General features: G+C 34.4%; 1 protein-coding gene across 2 annotated transcripts in view; it reads left to right on the forward strand.

Moving 5' to 3' along the window:
- MTF-1 (Metal response element-binding Transcription Factor-1) overlaps positions 1 to 19,818 on the forward strand; it is a 36,763-nt gene that overhangs the window by 5,794 nt on the left and 11,151 nt on the right. The window contains exons 1-3 of one of the 2 annotated variants that reach the window (XM_072521034.1): positions 2,142 to 2,212; positions 6,439 to 6,662; positions 11,157 to 11,439. In XM_072521034.1, the coding sequence (XP_072377135.1) occupies positions 6,476 to 6,662; positions 11,157 to 11,439 (470 nt within the window). In that variant the 5' untranslated portion in view covers positions 2,142 to 2,212; positions 6,439 to 6,475. Of the gene's footprint in view, positions 1 to 2,141; positions 2,213 to 6,438; positions 6,663 to 11,156; positions 11,440 to 19,818 lie in introns of those variants that run through there. The other variant, XM_072521033.1, reaches the window with a different exon arrangement.

The raw sequence follows: 19,818 nt of genomic DNA on the forward strand, positions 1-19,818 counted from the left end.
ACATCATCGGAAAGATCGGATTGTTTGATGGCATGGGAAATTTCGCGTTCGACTCTAGGAGTGGGGTCTCGAGAAATTGTATTGTAACAGGATGTATCCCTAAGTAAGTCGTTTACTTTCTCTATGTATGAAGGAGAATCCAGGATGACTGTGGAATTACATTTGTCTGCAGGAAGGATTATTATCTCAGAAAGAGAACGGAGATTTTTGAGAGCTATGAATTCCTCACGAGATATATTGGAAGTAGGGATTTTGGCTGTATCAAGACATTTAGCGACGTCAAAGCGGATACGGTCGGCTGGAATTGTGGGAAGTGCGGAGTGCCGCTTCCACATTTGAAACTATTTCTTCGGTAGGAATTCTGGAAGGAGTGATAGCAAAATTAAGACCTTTAGATAGAAGACTGCTTTCTGCACTTGTTAATTGGTGAGAAGAAAGATTAACGACGGTGTTAGTAAGAGGTGAATGAGAAGTAGAAGTGGTGGAATGTGATTTTTTCTTGTTCTATCTTGGTCTACCAAATAGACTATGTATTAGGCAGACCAGGGCTTCCCAAATTTATTCATACTGTGACACCCTTGGGACTTTGGTATTTTTTTACGACGCCCCCTCATCCCAACCCCTAATAATACTTACCAATTTTAGTACTAGCCTAGTAACATAGTTTAGTACTAGATAATTTTCTGATTGAACAATTTTTTGAATAATTTCAGATAATTCAAAGGGTCTCTCGACTTGTTATATTTTTATTTGATTTATTCATTAATACACATATTTCATTCCCATTTACAATCAACTAATTATATTTTTCGTATTAAAAGTCCGCGCTGACACGCGACGCCCCTAGGACAACGAAGCGACGCCCCAGGGCGTCGCGACGCACAATTTGGGAAGCCCTGAGTTAGACAAAGATACATATCCTAGTGCCGGCATAGGATCAGATCACAACCCAGTAGTGACCAAAATTAGGCTGAAAATGAAAATAATAAAACGAAGAACAATAGATGCACACATCGATACAATTAAATTAAGGAAACCACTCGTTTATGTCACACTGACATAAAATGTGCTCTGCTGTTTCTTCTTCGAGGTGACACAATCTGTACAGGTCATCATCTGATAATCCCATCAGCTTCAAGTGCCTATTCAGCTTACAGTGCCCTGTTAGAAGACCTACTACGACCTTGACTGTTTTCCTGTCTTTGCTTATTAAGTCTGCCGTAAATTTTGGCGAATGTTCTGTAATGAACTGTTTCGCCTGTCTTTGTCCTGGTGAATTCCTCCACCAACTTGTAGCCGTTCTTGTTACTGATTTAGCAACTCCGCAGAAGGATTTCATCTGCTTTTTCATTGCCCTTATGACCCTCGTGCCCCGGTACCCAGGCTACCGTAACCTTGCTACGGTCTCCTAGTTTATTTAGGGCACACACGCAATCCCATACTAGCTTAGAATTGACCTCTACAGAATTGAGTGCCTTAAGCGCTGCCTGACTATCTGTGAAGATGGCAACTGGACAGAACGTTCTTTCCTGCCTTTCTATTTCTTCCACGCAGTGATGGATTGCAGTTTTTCCGCCTGGAAAACTGTCACATCCTTAGATAGACTTACCGGGAAATCTATCCCTTGATTTGTCCCTACTATGCCGGCTCCCACACCCTCCGATGTTTTTGAGCCATCCGTGTACCAGGTAGCAGCAGCTTGTATGGGTACACCTTTATTAAAGTCTTCCCTGCCTGGTATCTTAATTGTGAACTTCAACTACTACTAAACAAGACAAACAGTTACTGCGAAGAATACGGACTAAAAATGAATATAAAAAAGACTAAATAGATGATAATAACAAAGAAAACAAACATACAAATAAACATACATTTGGTAGATGTACCGATAGAAAGAGTAGAAAAATATAAGTATTATTTGGGAACCTGGATTTCAGAAAATACTGATCAAACAACAGAATTAAGGGTCAGGATAGAAATAGTAAAAAATGCGTTTGTAAAAATGAAAACAAGTCTTTGTATTGTTTTTTATAGGATATTCTTAAATTGCTAAATTTTTCCCTTTTGTAAATCCTTATAATAACAATAAGATATGCTAATAGCTTATGTCATATTGTCAAAGTAATTCCAATAGATCTAATCTGATTTAGCCAGTCAGTAAGTGTCTTTGATAGATATGATTTCAACGACTTTAAGAATTTTGGACAATAAGGTATGAAATGTGGCATATTGTTATGTATTTTTATATTTATATTTGACTTTGTTTAATCATACGATGTCAGAACTATGTAGATCTCATCTTTTATGTGAGAGGCGTATCAAAAATTATTTAACAATAATCTTCTGCATCATATATTGAGCATTAATTATTGTTTTATATGGGATTCATGAGTTCTATAGGGTCAAATTATTATCTATTCGTGGCAATGGATAACTGTCTTTTTGCATAACCTGGTTTAATCTTCTATAGTTTACACAAAAGGTAGTAGAGTTTCTTAGTTACTAAGACTACTGGTGAACTTCATGTTGAACTATATTAGTACGCTCTGTAGATTTACCGGATTCAAAAATATCGTAGTTTGCATTAATAAATTCATTAATTTTTTCTAATTCTTCGGTTGTTAAGTGATCAAAATTTTTGATTAGTCGTTTCACGAGGCTCGCGTCGACTGGGTAACTTCAAGCTGTATTCTTTGTCAAATATTTTTCTCATTCGATTATTTTTTTCTATTGGTGTATATTGAACTGAGTTTATCAATCTAATTTATTAACTTTATTATAAAAATGTTCTAACACTTAGTTTATTAAAGACTTTCTTTGTACAATATTACACTAATTTATTTCACACTATAATTATATAATTTATTTACAACATTTATTACAATTTATAGTACCGACAATACGCGCGTTACATTTCAAAACTCGACTCGATATTATTATTCAGACTAACTTCAAAATGAAAAGGTCCTCTATTTATATTAAATAGCCGTTAGTCTGGAATCCCCTCGACTGGATGTTGAATAAAACAGTTATTTAACTAATCATGTTTATTTAAAATATAAAACAATAATATTTAAATAGCAAAAACAACCCGGCAACTCGACGTTTCGGCACCCATTTTGGAGCCATTATCAAGAGTGATACGGTTCGGTTCGAGTTCGGGGTCTCAATCTGCCTACTCCCCTCACTCGAGACGTACCAGTATCGTGTTGTATATTGCAAGAACTGTCTCTCGGCACTGAGGTCTCAATCTGCCTACTCCTCAGTGTCGAGTGACAACCGGTCTTACCCTGTATGGCTGCTTTTATACTCGCTGTATGCGCGGGAACGGTATGCGCTGACGTGGTCTGAACTGACGTGGCCTGAGCGGTGTGGGCGGGAGGTCGCTGAAGCAGGGGTCGCCATGTTGCCGGCAATCGTTTCGCGTCATCGCGCATGTTCAAGCTGTTAGGCCGTTTTTCGATTTCGATAGCTTCACGAATGATTCTCGCTTTTAATGAGCGGATGGGAGCGATGGTTTTTGCTTTTTCGAAATCTATTTTGTGGCCTGTCTGAATATGATGTTGGGCTAGGGCTGAAGTGGTATCGGAATGTTTGACTGATAGTGAATGTTCGTAAATACGGTTATGGATTCGTCGGTTTGTCTGTCCTACGTATGTACGTGGGCAACTGGAACAAGGTATCTCGTAGACACCATGGTCTTCATTGGGGATTTGGTCTTTTACGGATCTGACGAGATTGGACAATTTGGAGTGAGTGGTGAAGATGGTGTTGATATTAAGAGGGATAAGAGTTCTACTGATCTTGTCAGTGACACATTTAATGAAAGGTAGAAAGATTTTGGGTTGATCCGGCGGCAAGGTTTCTTTTTTGGATGGAATGGGGTTTAGAAGTTTTTGAATGCTTCTATTGATTTGGGTTTTGTGGTAGCCGTTTTGTAGGAGTGTTTGTCTTATTGAATTGATTTCGGATGACCTGTGATGTCCCGTTCCATAAGACTTAGCGACAACAATCAATGGTCATCCGAATATATATATATATATATATATATATATATATATATATATATATATATATATATATATATATATATATATATATATATATATATATATATATATATATGGAAATAACTGTTCTCGGGAAAAACCGCGTTGAGAATTTAAAACTGCTTCGGCACCCATTTTGGAGGTCTCAATCTGGCTACTCCTCAGTGTCGAGTGACCGAAGGATCACATGCGTATTTATATGTTGTAGGAAAATTATAAACCGTTTTTAAACAATATTTTCCATTTTTCCACATTGATTTAATAATTTGATCATCCACTGTAAACGGAAAATCGTTCAAACCCTGCTTATTTATTTTTAAAATGTCGAGAATTATTCTTTTATGTAGATAAAGCATCTTGACAAAACGAAACGATTTATACAGATTTTTTTATCAGAATAACATGGGAATTGTATCGTTATCTTTATTTTTATACGTATTTATAATATTTGTTTCTGTTTCAACCACAAGTGATATTACCTTGAGTTTTGTTTTTTGTATTTATGTAGATAATGATAATTGATTACAGACATATATTTCCTTTGCAAGGAGTCAAGTTTATATTTTCGTGAACAAAACTGGAAGGAAGATATTTCTTGAAAAAAAAAAAACAGACTGAAAAAATACCAGAGAAATTTTTAAGAATAAAAAATTCCTAATTTAGTTCAGTTGTCAGAGATTAGACCTCCAAAAATCATATGAACAAGCTGAATTTTACTGAGAGATGTCAATTTTGGGACATTAAAATAATTGAAAAAAGTTTGCTATTCCTACCCCCAGACTTCGCCCTAAAACCCCTTCCGAAGCGGTGGACACACATCGATTTACAAAGAATCTGTAGGCGTTAGAAAAAAAGATGATACAGTAGGCAGTACAGTAGACTAGCACGAAGCTGCATTGTATTTTGAAAATTTAAATAAGATTTTTAAAATTAAATAAAGTAACTTTCTAATTTATTTAGAGGCTCAGTGACATTTTCGCCTCTGGCGACTGGAGTTATTGGCTTCCTCTTATATAACGTCCCCTTGACGTTGGCGATTAACATGGCGAAACTGTCTCTGTCTTGAGCTATTCTAAAGAGTTGCTCAGCTTTCCTCATTCTTGTCCACTCCATGATATTCTTCAACCAAGAGGCCTGCTTTCTACCAATTCCTCTGCGTCCTTCGATTTTACCCATCAGAATAAGTTGAAGAATATTATATCGGTCTCCCCTTACTGTCCTACTAACACCTATCGGTGTCCAAAATAGGCCATCTTTCTACATTTGATGTTATCAAGCAGCTCGCGAGCAGCATTTGCTCTCTCAAGGACTGCCACATTTGTCAGCATAGCCGTCCATGGTGGATATTTTTAATGTCCATGCTTCGACACCGTATAAGAGGACTGACCAAATGTAGCATTTAACCATGCGCTTTCGAAGTTAGTTGCAAGTTATCATTACAGAAGAATGACTTCATTTTTAAAAATGTCGTGCGGGCTATCTCGATTCTACGTTTTATCTCTTGATCTGGATCTAGTTGTTCAGTAATATGGCAACCAAGATAATTAAAACTGGACACTCTTTGAATTATATGACCATCAACATATAATCGTGCATCTTGATGTGCTAAACGGCTAAACACCATGTGTTTTGTTTTTGAACAGTTTATGTTTAGGCCAAACTCTCTTCCCACTGTATCAATGGCATTTAAAAGGCATTGTAATCCATTCATGTCATCACTTAAAATAACTGTATCGTCTGCATATCTGATTGTATTTATCAGAATTCCATTAACTTTCACGCCCCATTCCAAATTATGCAGCGCTTCTTTAAATATTCTATCTGAATATAAATTATTGGCTAATTAATATAAGTTATTGGCTAGTTGATTTAAAAATTTATATGCATTTGGTACTGACCTTGTAGTCACAAGAATGCGTTACAAGAATGCGACTACAGGAGAAAGATCTTCTTTAAGGAAGAAGAGAAATGATAATGGCAAGTTCAGAAGAATAAAATGCCACCTTATTAAACCTCTAATATAAAATGTATGCAGCGAATGTTTTTCCAATTATTAAAAGCCTTTGGATTGAATTGGTTTGAAAAGACATTCTTTCTTGTTCGTTAGAATTATTTTAATCCATCAGATTTAAGACACATGTTCTTCCTTACATTTTCTGTCTATTTTATCTTTTACCTGCAACCCCATCTATTTTTCACTCTATAATAGGGGCCGCCAATGTTTACCATATCTTATTAATACGAGGTTTCTTTCAGTACTATTAATTGTTAACCATGTGTACAAAGAATCTAAGTGTTTATATTGTTTTCTTCCGTAAATAACATGGAAAACAACCTTAAAAACAGAAAATCATTCAGGAATACAATCGTAAACCTATACTTTTTTCAGTTTTGTACAACATACAGTGTCCTTGGACGAGATATGTATGCAGATCAACCCCGGATCTTCCAACAAAATGCCAAACGAGCCCTCGCATGCCACCCTGACAATTACATCGACCAATCCGGAGACCAAGGAGACGACGATCAATAGATTTCACTGCGAGTACAATGGATGTGAGAGGACGTATAGTACTGTCGGTAACTTGAGAACGCACATGAAAACTCACAAAGGTTAGTACATTTCTGTAGATTCTGTGTAACATGATTTAATTATTTAAAGGAGTGTTTACGGCGACTGGCAACTTCAGCGAATCTTTGTTAGTAGACTTGTCAAAATCCTTGACTGTTTATTAATAGGCAGTCGAAACTCAATATTTAACATGTGGTTGAATGCTGTGTTTCAAATGGAATAGACAGAGAGCATGTTTTATATCTGCAAGAGTATTGCATTATGTCATTTATGACAAGAACCGATGCGACAACCGATACAAGAGGTTATTCTATCGGTAAGTAGAGGACGCTGATACGATTTTCTCCGAAGACATCTTTCTTTATTAAAATGGCTTTATAGGGTTATAAATATTTTAATTGGCTGCCGTTAGTGCGTTCTCCGCCTTCTTCAGATCTGTATTACGAAAATTAAGTAATTTATTTATGAATCTATTAGTAATGGAAGGAATGGAAGGAAGTAATGTTTAGAATTTGCAATGAGATCTGGAATACCGGAAAGTGGCCAAATGACTGGGGTTAACTCACGTTTATTCCCACATATAAAAAAGATTCACCGACAGATTGCAGTAATTACCGAACAGTGGCATTGATATCACACGCGAGCAAAGTACTTCTAACCATCATCAATGTAAAAAAAAAAATCAATTCTCTTACCACAAATTCCCCAAGAACAATGCGGATTATATTGGCGTCATCACCAGAAGAACTGGAACAAATTATGAATAGGGAAAAGGGATGATCATCGACAGAATCAGAAACAACCAAGCAGAGATAAGAAACATAGCAGGTTACGAAGTGGTCAGGCAATTTAATTACTTAGGCTGCGTTATTACTAACAGCGGAGGACGCGAAGACGAGGTCCATCGACGCATCACAATGGCCAGATCGACAACAGCCAAACTCACAAAAATTTTGAAGAACACTGAACATCACAAAAAACACAAAATTAGCCCTTGTTCGAGCATTTATTTTTCGTATCGCCTCCTATGCTTCAGAAACTTAAACAATAAAATAAAAACGGGTGTAGAAGTTATACTTATATACACGTGTTCACCGTTAAAATTTTATATACGAGTCAATCTGCACAATTACATATATAATGCTATAGGTAAGAGAGAGCAGAAAGAGAAAAATAATTAGTTATATAGGTATATGGTGCATCGTTTGCTGTATATAAATATTTGACCTGTAATAGGAGTATAGTAAATGAAGGATTGTATCAATATTTTAATGAAAATATATATTTTTATTTTTATATACGTATAAAAGGAGTTGAATGCAAAAAAAAAATTTTACACATACTCTGCAGTAAAATTCATTGTTTATTTTGTTATTAATATAAAAATTACAATACAATAAATACACTGCAACATAATTCAATATAATAATACAATATAAATTAAAATGTAATATTCATATGTATTTAAAACTGCCAATATAACTTACTTTACGAAGATAAAAATAAAAAACCAACAACTCGGATTATGTTGTAAATTTTCATTTTATTTTAAAATTTAGCATTTTTGTGTATATTACATATATTTAATAACATTAACGTGAGGTTTTTAAATATTTCAAAAATAAAAAAGGAAATTCATATTGGGATTCGAACTCACGTACACCAGCGTACGAACCAAACACGTAAAAGATTTGCCAATTAGACATGATACTAACGGATTTCAAAATTGACAGTTGTCTGTCATACAGTGATTATTTTGAAATACAAAAGTCTAAAATAATTATGTACATTTAATAAATAGGTAATACAAAACATATCACATAAATAATAATATTAATATATATTATATTATATAAGTATATAATATTATATATAATATAATATATATAATATAATATATATATATATATATATATATATATATATATATATATATATATATATATATATATATATATACAAAAGGAACATTTTGATTCTCGAGAGAGGAAGAGAGAGAAAATATATCTTCTGTCTCTCTCTTACTCATTATCTTACATATGTAATGGTTTCACAGATTCACTCCCGTGCAAATTTTCAACGCCGACCGTGCGTATAGAAGTATAACTTCAATAATAAATCAAATTTTAGGCAAATGTATATTACGCATTATTCTTATAAAAAAGGTTTACAAATTATAATTGAGATTAGTGGGATAATTATGAAAATAAATACAAAAAAACGAGGCTTATATGCCAAAAAAATCGTTTGACTTTTATTTTATAGCTAACTTAGGATAAAAAAGTGGCTACCAAGATGGCTTACCTTAATGTCGCTAAAAACAAGGATACACTGCAACTGTCACTATCAGTATTAGTACCAATTTCTATAATCAACGGTTCAACCATGACCTCACTAATATTATCAAGTTCCCAGAACTTTTTTCTACTGTATTCTGCACATGCTTCACCAGTTTTTTCATTTCTCCTAGGTAATCTTGTTAAGGGCATCATCTAAAAGGATTTTGACATCTGCAAATTTAAAAATCTTGTTGTTGGCAGCAACACAATTTTTAGCATCAGCTCAATAGGATTGAGCTCAAAATAATAAGGTGGCAAACGCAAAACGGTTTTGTTTTGAGCTTTTGCCACTCCATCAATAGCATATTTGTTATATTCAGCCTTACGCGGTGCCACTAATTGTAAAACTTCAACCTTAAGTAGTCTTCCTAATCGAAGTCGATATTTTTAGATCGTAAGGAGCATTATCGAGAACTATTACAGAGTTGTCTTCTAAAAGGGATAAAATATTTGCAAACCACTTTTCAAAGCCGTCGGAGTTATCCATAGGCCATCTTGTACAGAAATTGTTTCACTTCCAATATGTGTAATAATCAGTGTTTTTCCCTTGCCAGATGGATTTTTGGGACCTGACAAAAACGCCTGCCTGGGAGATTTCACCGTTTCGTCGACCCACACATGATGATTTTGTATGTCCTGCCTCCACTTTTCATCTAAATAATAAATTTTCCTGTTTTCCTCCCGAAATTTTTTATTGGATTTTCAAAAGAGTTCGCCTCCTTAAAATAATCTCTTCTCGTTGTAATAAAGCACTGTTTCTACCCGTACGTACGTATTTAAAATCTAAAATCTAATGATTAAAAAATTTATGGAAAGTACTGCGTTTCAGCCTCTGTATTCTCTCCTGTATTTCTTTTATTCCTCTTGCCAGCAAAACCACATCGTCCGCGAATACCAAATCTTGGTGTTTTCTTTGGTATAGCAGACTTTCTCTATTGATTTTTGCTTCTTGCATTACTTTTTCTAGGCATAACTTAAAGAGGAATGATTGCCCTGCCTTATTCATTTGTTTACTATAAATTTGTTGGGTATTTGATCGTTTATTTTGACTCAGTGTTCTGTATTTTTTAATTCTCAATTCCCCAGCGCCACTATTAATTTTTTTTAGTCATATGCTTGCTTAAAGACGATGAATACTGCTATCTTTCGACAGGTCGTATTCATAGGTTTTTGCCTGTATTTATTTGATTACGAATACTTGGTTCGTTGTGTTTCACCTTCGTTTAAATCCACCTTGATATTCGCCTATTATCTGTTCAATTTATTTAACAAGTTTATATTTAATGGATTTTATTTCCTTCCAATTTTCTAGAATTCATTCATTTAGCAATTTTCCACCATACTATAGTATCTCTGCCATTATGTTATCACTTCAAAGGTATCTGTTGTTTTTATTTTTATTCCAGGGTATCCATGGACTGCCAGGGTCGCCAATGAGGAAGTGCTGAGAAGGATGGGTCGAGACAAAAAATTGTTGAGAACAATAAAAGTACGCAAGACTGCATACCTTGGACACATACTGAGGAATGATAAATATAGTCTTCTGCAGGTCATCATGCAGGGTAGAGTCGATGGCAAAAAGGGAATAGGTAGAAACAGGAAGTCATGGCTGCGAAATATTCGAGACTGGACAAACATGATTGTAGACGAATTATTCCACGTTGCAAAAGACATAAAAACTTTTAGAAGTGTGGTCGCCAACCTCCATTAATGGGGGTGGCAATAACAAACATGATTGTAGACGAATTATTCAACGTTGCAAAAGACATAAAAACTTTTAGAAGTGTGGTCGCCAACCTCCATTAATGGGGACGGCATAGGAAGAAGAGAAGTCATCAAAATTTTATTTCCATCTCTCTCGCATTTCTGTGTCTCTACTTATACGATTTCTAGTTTTATTTTAAAAAAATTCTTGGCTGCCTTCATATACATACTCAAAATTGTCTGTCAGCTTTCAGTTAATGAACTGTGATAGATGTAGCACCCGCTAGCTAAGAAGAACTAGTGTAGACCATCATTTTCGTTACCGTTCCAATCATGACAGGTGTTGACACCGACTATGACGTTCTGCTCTTCAATATTGGACATATTTAAAATGCGCGGCGTTGATTCTTATTAGCTAGCGATTACTACAGACATACCTGAAATGTTGCACGATGTATCCAATAAAAAATATAATTTTTGATTTGTTTTTAGGCGAATACAGATTCAAGTGCACGGAACCGAGCTGCGGAAAGGCCTTCCTCACCTCGTACAGTTTAAAAATTCACATCAGGGTCCACACGAAAGTGAAACCGTTCGAATGCGCCGAAACCGGATGCGACAAAGCCTTCAATACCAGATATAGATTGAGGGCCCACGAACGCTTGCACAATGGTAAAACATTCAATTGTGAGTCAGATGGATGTAATAAATTTTTTACTACTCTCAGTGACCTTAAAAAACATATTAGAACCCATACAAGAGAAAAACCTTATAAGTAAGTGTTTTTCGGATGGTACATTTTAGTGTACATTACTAATCAACATGAAAAGCGCTTACTCATTGATTTCATTTGCTGTAGAACTTTCCTGTGTGCAAATATGCTGGAATAATACAATACTTGCTCTAATCGCTTTGCAATAACTCTGTATTAATGCGTCTAACCCTGTTATTGAATCGAAATAAACATTTCAAAAATCGATATTTTAGTTTTGCACGGTCAGTCTAACGTTCAACAATTAGTATAGATAAAACCGCAACAAATACAGAAAAACTGGTAATCAATTAGGATTCAGCATTAAAAGTTATGCGGGGAGAGTATATAAAAAAAAGTTTTTACTTCGGGTTAGAAAGAAACTAGAAAAATATACAGGGTGAGTCATGAGGAACTTTACATACTTCTACCATATGTAGAGTCCCTCGGAGAGCATATCATGTGGCCACTAAAAAATGTCAACTCCTCTTCTTTATTAATTAACAGGGTGATTTGTGTAATTGACCATTTATTTCATTTTACTGTAGTGTTTATACGGCTCATTTGATTTTTTTAATTTTTGCATGATACAGTACACTACTATCAAGCATTCGACTGGTATTAGCTAAACTAAAAAAATTCCAGGACTGGCTTTGGAAAAATTAATTTAGGGATTCATATTAAATATTACACCCTGTATAAATTTTTTTTAAAATGCAATAAGTGATTTTCAAACTACATAAATAGCCAATGAAAACGACATATGCGACAATGTTGTCGCACTTTTATTAAATTTTTAGTGAACGATCAAATCTTACCAAAAATAGAACAACCATAATGAAGTATCAAATTATAAGGTAATTAATTTAAAATGTTATAAATTTCAAACATTTTAATTGAAATGATAAACTGAGTCACTGCACAACAAAAAACAGTAACTACTAACAATAACGAAGAACAATTTAAAAAAAAACTAAAAATACAATGTACATAGTTATGATAACCCCATAAATTAGAACTGGAGAAGATACAATAATGGTAACAAAATAAAAATAATTCAAAATAGATTTTCGAAATGGAACCCTGCAGCCTGTACACATTTTTGTTGCCGAATTGTTAATTGACGTATTGAATTACGGATACTCTGGGGATCGTTTCTAATAGTATTACAACAATGTATAATTCTATCAATTAATTGTTGTCGGTTATTAATATTCACTGCGTAAACTAGTTGCTTCAATCGTCCCAAAATATGGTAATCAACGGAATTGAAATCAGGGGATCTTGAAGGCCACGAAATAGGACCTGCACGTCCTATCCACCTGTTGCCATAAACATTATTGAGATGTTGTCTCACTGCCAGTAAAAAGTATGGGGGTGCCCCATCATGCTGAAAATACATCCCTCGGATAGCAACGTTCGCGTTGGCAAGCAAATTCGGCAAAATATTTTGTAGAAAGTTCAAATAGACCTGCCCTGTTAAAGGACCATCAAAAAAGTGAGGACCTACTAATTGGTTATTTATGACACCAATCCACACGTTAACCGAAAACCTTAACTGAGAACGACGTTCTCGAATAGCATGGGGATTTTCTTCTGCCCACACATGTGAATTTCGTGAATTATTTATCCCGTCTCTGGTAAATTGGGCTTCATCTGTTAATAGTGTCCTGTATAGCGTTGGTCGATTATTTTTAATCCATCTACAAAATTCCAACCTATCGATCTCATCTCCAGCATGTAGTCGCTGAACCATTTGAATGTGATATGGGTATAGATTATTTTTTTGTAAGACTCTACTTACTTTTCATTGAGTAACATTGAGTTCTCGACTTACTTGTCTAGTGCTTATTGTAGGGTTCATAGTAACGGCGTCCATAATGTCATCTTCCTGCGCTTCATCTACATGTCGCTCTGTTGTTCCACTAGGAAAAGTGCCATTTTCTCGCAAATAATTAAAAACTGACCCAAATGTGGGATGACTGGGAGTTCGACGATTAGGAAATCTCCTGCGATATTCTCTACTAGCAGCCCTACCATTCCCATTACAGAATCCATAAACAAATATTATGTCTGCATATTCTGTGGTCGAAAACTGATGTGGCATTTTGAACGAAAGTAACAAAAGCTCTACCAAAACTAACACAATGTACTTAACGTAGATATGACAGAAGAAATATGTATTCTTGTACACATAAATAACAATTGATAATGACAATAATGACAATGGGTATAAAATATCAAGAAACGTCAAACGGTCAACGCCAACCTTCATTTTAAACTTTTTTAGATTTATTTTTATTTAGTACAGTTGATGCAATGTATTATTATTTGACATAAAATTTAATCATTTACAATCAACAAAAACTAACACATACAAGAGGTTTGACTTTTTAATCAATTTAATTTATTATTTATCGAAAATAATGCCCCAATACGATCTATGAGTAAAAATTTAAAATTGAAAAACAATTGATTCTATCGTAGAGATAATACAAAGTGACAGTAAAGATGTTAATTTTCTACGTATTAGATTATGTTGTAGGAACTCATTTTAATTAAAATGTTTGAAATTTATAACATTTGTTTAAATTAATACCTTATAATTTGATACTTCATTAGGGTTGTTCTATTTTTGGTAAGATTTGATCGTTCACTAAAAATTTAATAAAAGTGCGACAACATTGTCGCATATGTCGTTTTCATAGGCTATTTATGTAGTTTGAAAATCACTTATTGCATTTTAAAAAAAATATATACAGGGTGTAATATTTAATACGAATCCCTAAATTAATTTTTCCAAAGCCAGTCCTGGAATGTTTTAGTTTAGCTAATACCAGTCGAATGCTTGATAGTAGTGTACTGTATCATGCAAAAATTAAAAAATCAAATGAGCCGTATAAACACTACAGTAAAATGAAATAAATGGTCAATTACACAAATCACCCTGTTAATTAATAAAGAAGAGGAGTTGACATTTTTTAGTGGCCACATGATATGCTCCCTGAGGGACTCTACATATGGTAGAAGTATGTAAAGTTCCTTATGACTCACCCTGTAGATATTGTGTATTATAAATCATTTTAAGTGAATCTGCGGTGCACCAAGGATAAGGAGAAGATCTATGCTTGCACAAATTCGAATCTTGTCCAGTGTCGTCTTGTTGGTTTTTGTTTTTAATATAAAATACACTAAAATTACACTGGCTCAAAAAAAACTAAGATGGTTAAAAAAACTATGATGACTAGACCAATTTTCATAATGGCCCATCATCTACTTGGATAAACTTTTCACAAAGTGAAATGTTATTAATTAGTAATAGTTTCTGTTTTGAGCAGAAAACAACTGGGGCTCTAGATTGGACAACTTACGATCTAGAGGTGGGACACCTGAACTAGTTTAGAACTAGAACCTGAAGGAATTTTTTAGGAAAACCGTTTTAAAGCAAGATTCAGGCAACAACAAGACAAAAACATTCATGTTTCGCGAAAAAGTGGAAACAAATCCGATAGACTTCTGCGACATTTTTGTTTTCCTGTCTCGAGCATTTGAGTCTTTAAATTTGTTTTGTCTGTGTATTTTACGAATTGTAAATTTTTGGGTCACTCTGGACGCAGTGTGTCGACAAAGTAAGCTTTTTTATAGTTAGTGTTTTGACAACTGCACTTCTTACGTCGAATTTTACGTGAAATAAAGCGTCACAGCAGCGTTCCAGTTAGCATAGATTCGATGCCGCGCCTGCAGCAGATTAGCGTGTCACATAAAGCCTAACTTTAACGTGAAACGTGACATTTCGCGTGAAATACGATTTAAAACGTGACATTTGACATGGAATGAGACATTTTACGTGAGGCTCTGAGTTGTTGCAGGCTCAACATAGACTTAACACTGATTCGACTCGGAAATGCCATTAATATGTCGCTCGATTAAAAAATGTGACATTTAACGTGAAATGTGACATTTGACATAAAATGTAACTTTCAACATTGTTTCCTGAGAGAAACCTCATTCTTGTTGCAATTTTGCCTCAAAATAGTGTTCATTTTTTGTCTGCTTGACATGGAGATGGTTTAGTTACAAAACCTGATCAAGTGGGTATCTGAGAGGGATTACTCACACTGAGGTGCTTGGTAGTCATAGCGTCTGGGTTTTAGGCTTTAGATAAGGCCAACGTTAAACCTCAAATGGTATAGACATTGCAATAATGGAATCACTAGGTGATTACATTTAGTAAATGCAATTGTTTTCTCTGTCTTTATTAGAGGATGAGCTGTGTCGAGCCGTGGACGCTAAACATATAGTTCATGAACAAACAAAAAGAAAAATCAGAGCCAAGCGCAGCATTAGGAGGTATTAACTGTGTTTTTCATCTGGATATATATCACATATGGTCCATTCCGGCTCGAAGGACCAATATAAGGGGCCAGAATTCAGATGGAATAACCTAGAGGCATCACTAGCTCTGAATATTGTAGAAGTAATTTAATTTGGCCTATATCAACGTATTTATAAATTCAAAAAAGCTGAAAGATTAAAATAGCTGATACAATTACCGCAAGAATGTGACGGCTAGTATGTTTGAAATTATAATAAAGATATAATTAATTTTAATTGAATAAAATCAAAACGGCGAAAGCTGTTATCTTTATACTATTTGGACTATGGGAAGTTCTACACCATACATATCATGACATTCATTTAATGATAGTTAGATGATACAGTCGTTGACAGTTTAACTTTACTTTTAAGGTGTTTTCACTAAAGGAGATTAGAGAAAAATGTCTTTTCTCAAGTAAGTGGTAGTAATGTTTACATATACAATCAAAATCGTACCGTATTTTTTTGAACGGGCTGTTCATATTTAAAATTTTGAAACTATAACGGCGGGTGTTCTGATATAGAGACCAGAATAAGTCACTACATCATCTTTGTAACATTTTTAATCTAAGTAGTACATAATGTGGCACAAGGTGATGTTGTTGCTTTCAAATATAGTGCTGTATCAGTAGATTATATCAATTATACATAACAATCTAAGGAATGACGGTGTAAGGCAGTTACAAACAATATTCTCTTCAAAATAATTTCCTTGACAAGTATTTTTTAGGTGTTAGGTCCGCTGAACAGGAGGGCTGAATTATAACAGTCATAAGCATCAGACCATGCGTTTCAAAAAGTTTTCATCACCATTTGCCAATTCAAGAAGTTTTAAAAACGAATTTTGTGTTTTTTGTTTCTCGGTTTAATATATTGGAACAAACTTTGTTGACACACGATGCATGTTCAGTTTTTAGAATAAAATGAAATGTTACATTCCACGATCATCTCATGAATGGTTAGACGACGATTTGACAGTTCGAGACTTCATTATTTCAATATGACCATATTATTACAAGTCGATGCTCGTCCTGAACGTGGTGGTCTGCTGATGACGTCCACCCTGATTTAAATTACCTGTATCACCCACAACACTGCAAGCAACTCAAAAATTCATCTCCTTTAACGTTTGAAAGGTTTCGATACAACTTTTACCTACTTTAACACAAAACTTGCCACAAATATGTTGTTTATCACATGTAATCAATGGTGACAACCACAATTAAGCTCCGTTGCGTTGTTGCCACGCATTTCAAACAGTCCTAGAATTCAGACATCTTTCTTTATTTATGCTCAAGCGCCGGGTTTTCTATGTTTGTGTGTGTGTTGAGAAATGCTTTATTACTGTGTGAATCTGATTCCTTTATCTAAAAATCTTTTCGAATACTACATCAGAACGACAGCTATGTCAGGAGCGAGTTCCGACCCAAGGTACAGCTGGTTCCTAAAAAAACTGATACGACTTTTAAAGCGTATTTTGTAGAAAATTGAGCAGTGTGTTTTGAAGGATAAATACTTATTATTTACATACTGTCACTGTCACTGCCAAATCTTAAAATTTGTCAGATAACTTATTCTATTCAACCTCAAAAAATGGCTCCACCTTCTGGTCACTATCTGCCGTAGCGAACCATTTCTATGTTTGAAAAAAACCCTGATTATAGCGGCGTAAGGTTTTTTAATCAGCTCCTATGCAAATTAAAAAGTGAAGCAGATGATGATAGGGCATTTAAGAATAAATTGAAGACTTATCTCATCGAGTCATGTTTTTATAGTGTCTCGGAATTTATGTCTTAGATATGTTGTATGTTGTTTCTATATTTATGTGTATGTTTATATTGTATAGGTAGTCTTTAACGTTTCCTTTTACTTTGACATGTCCTATATTATGTAAATAATCTGCAAGGATGAATAAAGTTTTATTATTATTATTATTATCGACGTACAAGTCTATTTGGAAAACCAAAAACAAGCTCTTACACCACAACAGAAGCAATCAAGACTTATATTTGCTTTAAACCGTCAGCTACAAAATCAAGATTTTTGGGAGACGATAATATTTACAGATAAGAAAATGCTTTAATCTTCTAAAAAGGGCAAAATGGGGTGTATAGACCAGATAATAATAGATTTAATCCTCCATAGGTATCGGTATTGGTTAAATAGAGAAGAATGGCGGTTAGGAGTGGGAAGGCGTCGGAGAACGCTGTGAACCGATGGTAGTAGTAATATCCTCCATATGTTGATAGATATCGAGCAGACTCATCGGAATATTCTTGAAAATATCATGTTTTCCAGTGTAGAACAGTTGTATCCAGAAAATAATTTTATCCTCCAACGAGATAATTATTATGTTCACACTGCAAATATAATAAACCAGTGGCTCCAGAATAACAACACCGAAACCTTACCATGGCCTAGCTACAGTCCAGACTTAAACCCAATCAAGAATGTGTGGGGGGTTATTATAAAACGGTGGTATCGGCGTAATTTTATACCTCAAAATGCTGAAGAGCTATGGCACGGTATACAATAGGTTTGGGAAGAGGTCTCTGAAGAAGACAATTTCATAGTTCCTTTCACGCAGATGGACCGAAGACTAGAAGCTGTTATCAATGCTGATGGAGAAATTACAAAACTGTGGTTCTGCTTATGTTAAAATGTTTTGCTGCCACTCATAGAGTCCACTTATCTTTTAATTTGGTTCCGATTTCGTTATATAAGTCGTTCGTTTTATTCCTTAATAATAATAAAAATAATATTAGCAACCCTATTTTATGTAAAAACTATCATTTGCATACTCTATAAAATGCAGGAATTCAAAATAATATCCAAATTTAATATACACTGCTCAAAATGATCAAATCTTACTAAGAGTCGTATCAGATTTTTTAGGAACCAGCTGTACATGAGATTTGCGATGATAAAAAAATCCCCGTACCAAATGTATTGGGTTACAAGCTTCCTTTTGTACATCTCACAAATTTGTATTTGCATTTCATGGTGTACTTTATTTCTCAATGGTTTTTTTTGTTTATGTAACTTTGGTAAGCGTTTTTTTAAATATGAACAACTCTTTCAAATAATAAATAGTAATGCTATTTATAATTTTTGTTAAAACATTTTCGTATTATTATTTTGGGCCATGTTAAAATCTACATAAAAATATTTGTTAAAAAGAAAGTCGCTGTGAAATTGTTTTTTTTTGTATTATTTAGACATTTTTTTATTTTTCTCTTACGCTTTTTGTGATATGACGCAGTTGTAGCTTTATATTCATTTGTGCTTGTAACGTTTGATCGATTTTGCTTTTAAATAATGTAAAATTAGCGCTTAAAAAGTCATAGTAGTAGATCAACGAAGTTGCTTCTAGGACGGAAGTGACGTCACACCACGAATGAACGATGATTGGATGATCAGAGAGGTACCGGAATGAAGAGATGTAGTGGAAGATGTAATTAGACAATGGATCGAGGCTTCTAGCAGGTTAAATCTGTTGTTGAGTGAGCAGAATGCTCAAAATGATGTATTTAGAGTATTCTAGCTGGCTAGAAGATGGTATTGAGAAAGAAGGAATGGAGTTGGATGTTCAGAGGGGAACCCAAATGAACAATTTTGGGTGTTAGTAAAGTAACTGAAGAAGTAAATAAGTAGTGGGCCTTTTCGCAATCCAGAAGGTTTTGTTGGAGTGCTTAGTCGGCTTTAAGCGTAACACTTTTTGCTTAGGATGTAATATAATGTCAGTGGACTGGAATAAGTTAGGATGTCCGAGTTGTTTAACTCTTCAGATATAAAACTCGCCATCCTGCTGAGCCATCGAGTCTTATAATACCATCACCATCAAGAGAAAAATATTAACGATCCCAAGATATACCATTGCGGTCATGTCTAGTTTTGGACAGTTTTTAATTCATTTGTTAATGGATCTAATGATAGAAGTGACATATTTCAGATTAGGCTGGAAAGAATACCAAAAGATCAGTTGCTGTGCATTACAATTTAAATACCAAGAGCCGTATAATACCT

The sequence above is a fragment of the Diabrotica undecimpunctata genome, chromosome 1 (genome assembly GCF_040954645.1).
Source record: "Diabrotica undecimpunctata isolate CICGRU chromosome 1, icDiaUnde3, whole genome shotgun sequence".
NCBI lineage: Eukaryota > Metazoa > Arthropoda > Insecta > Coleoptera > Chrysomelidae > Diabrotica > Diabrotica undecimpunctata.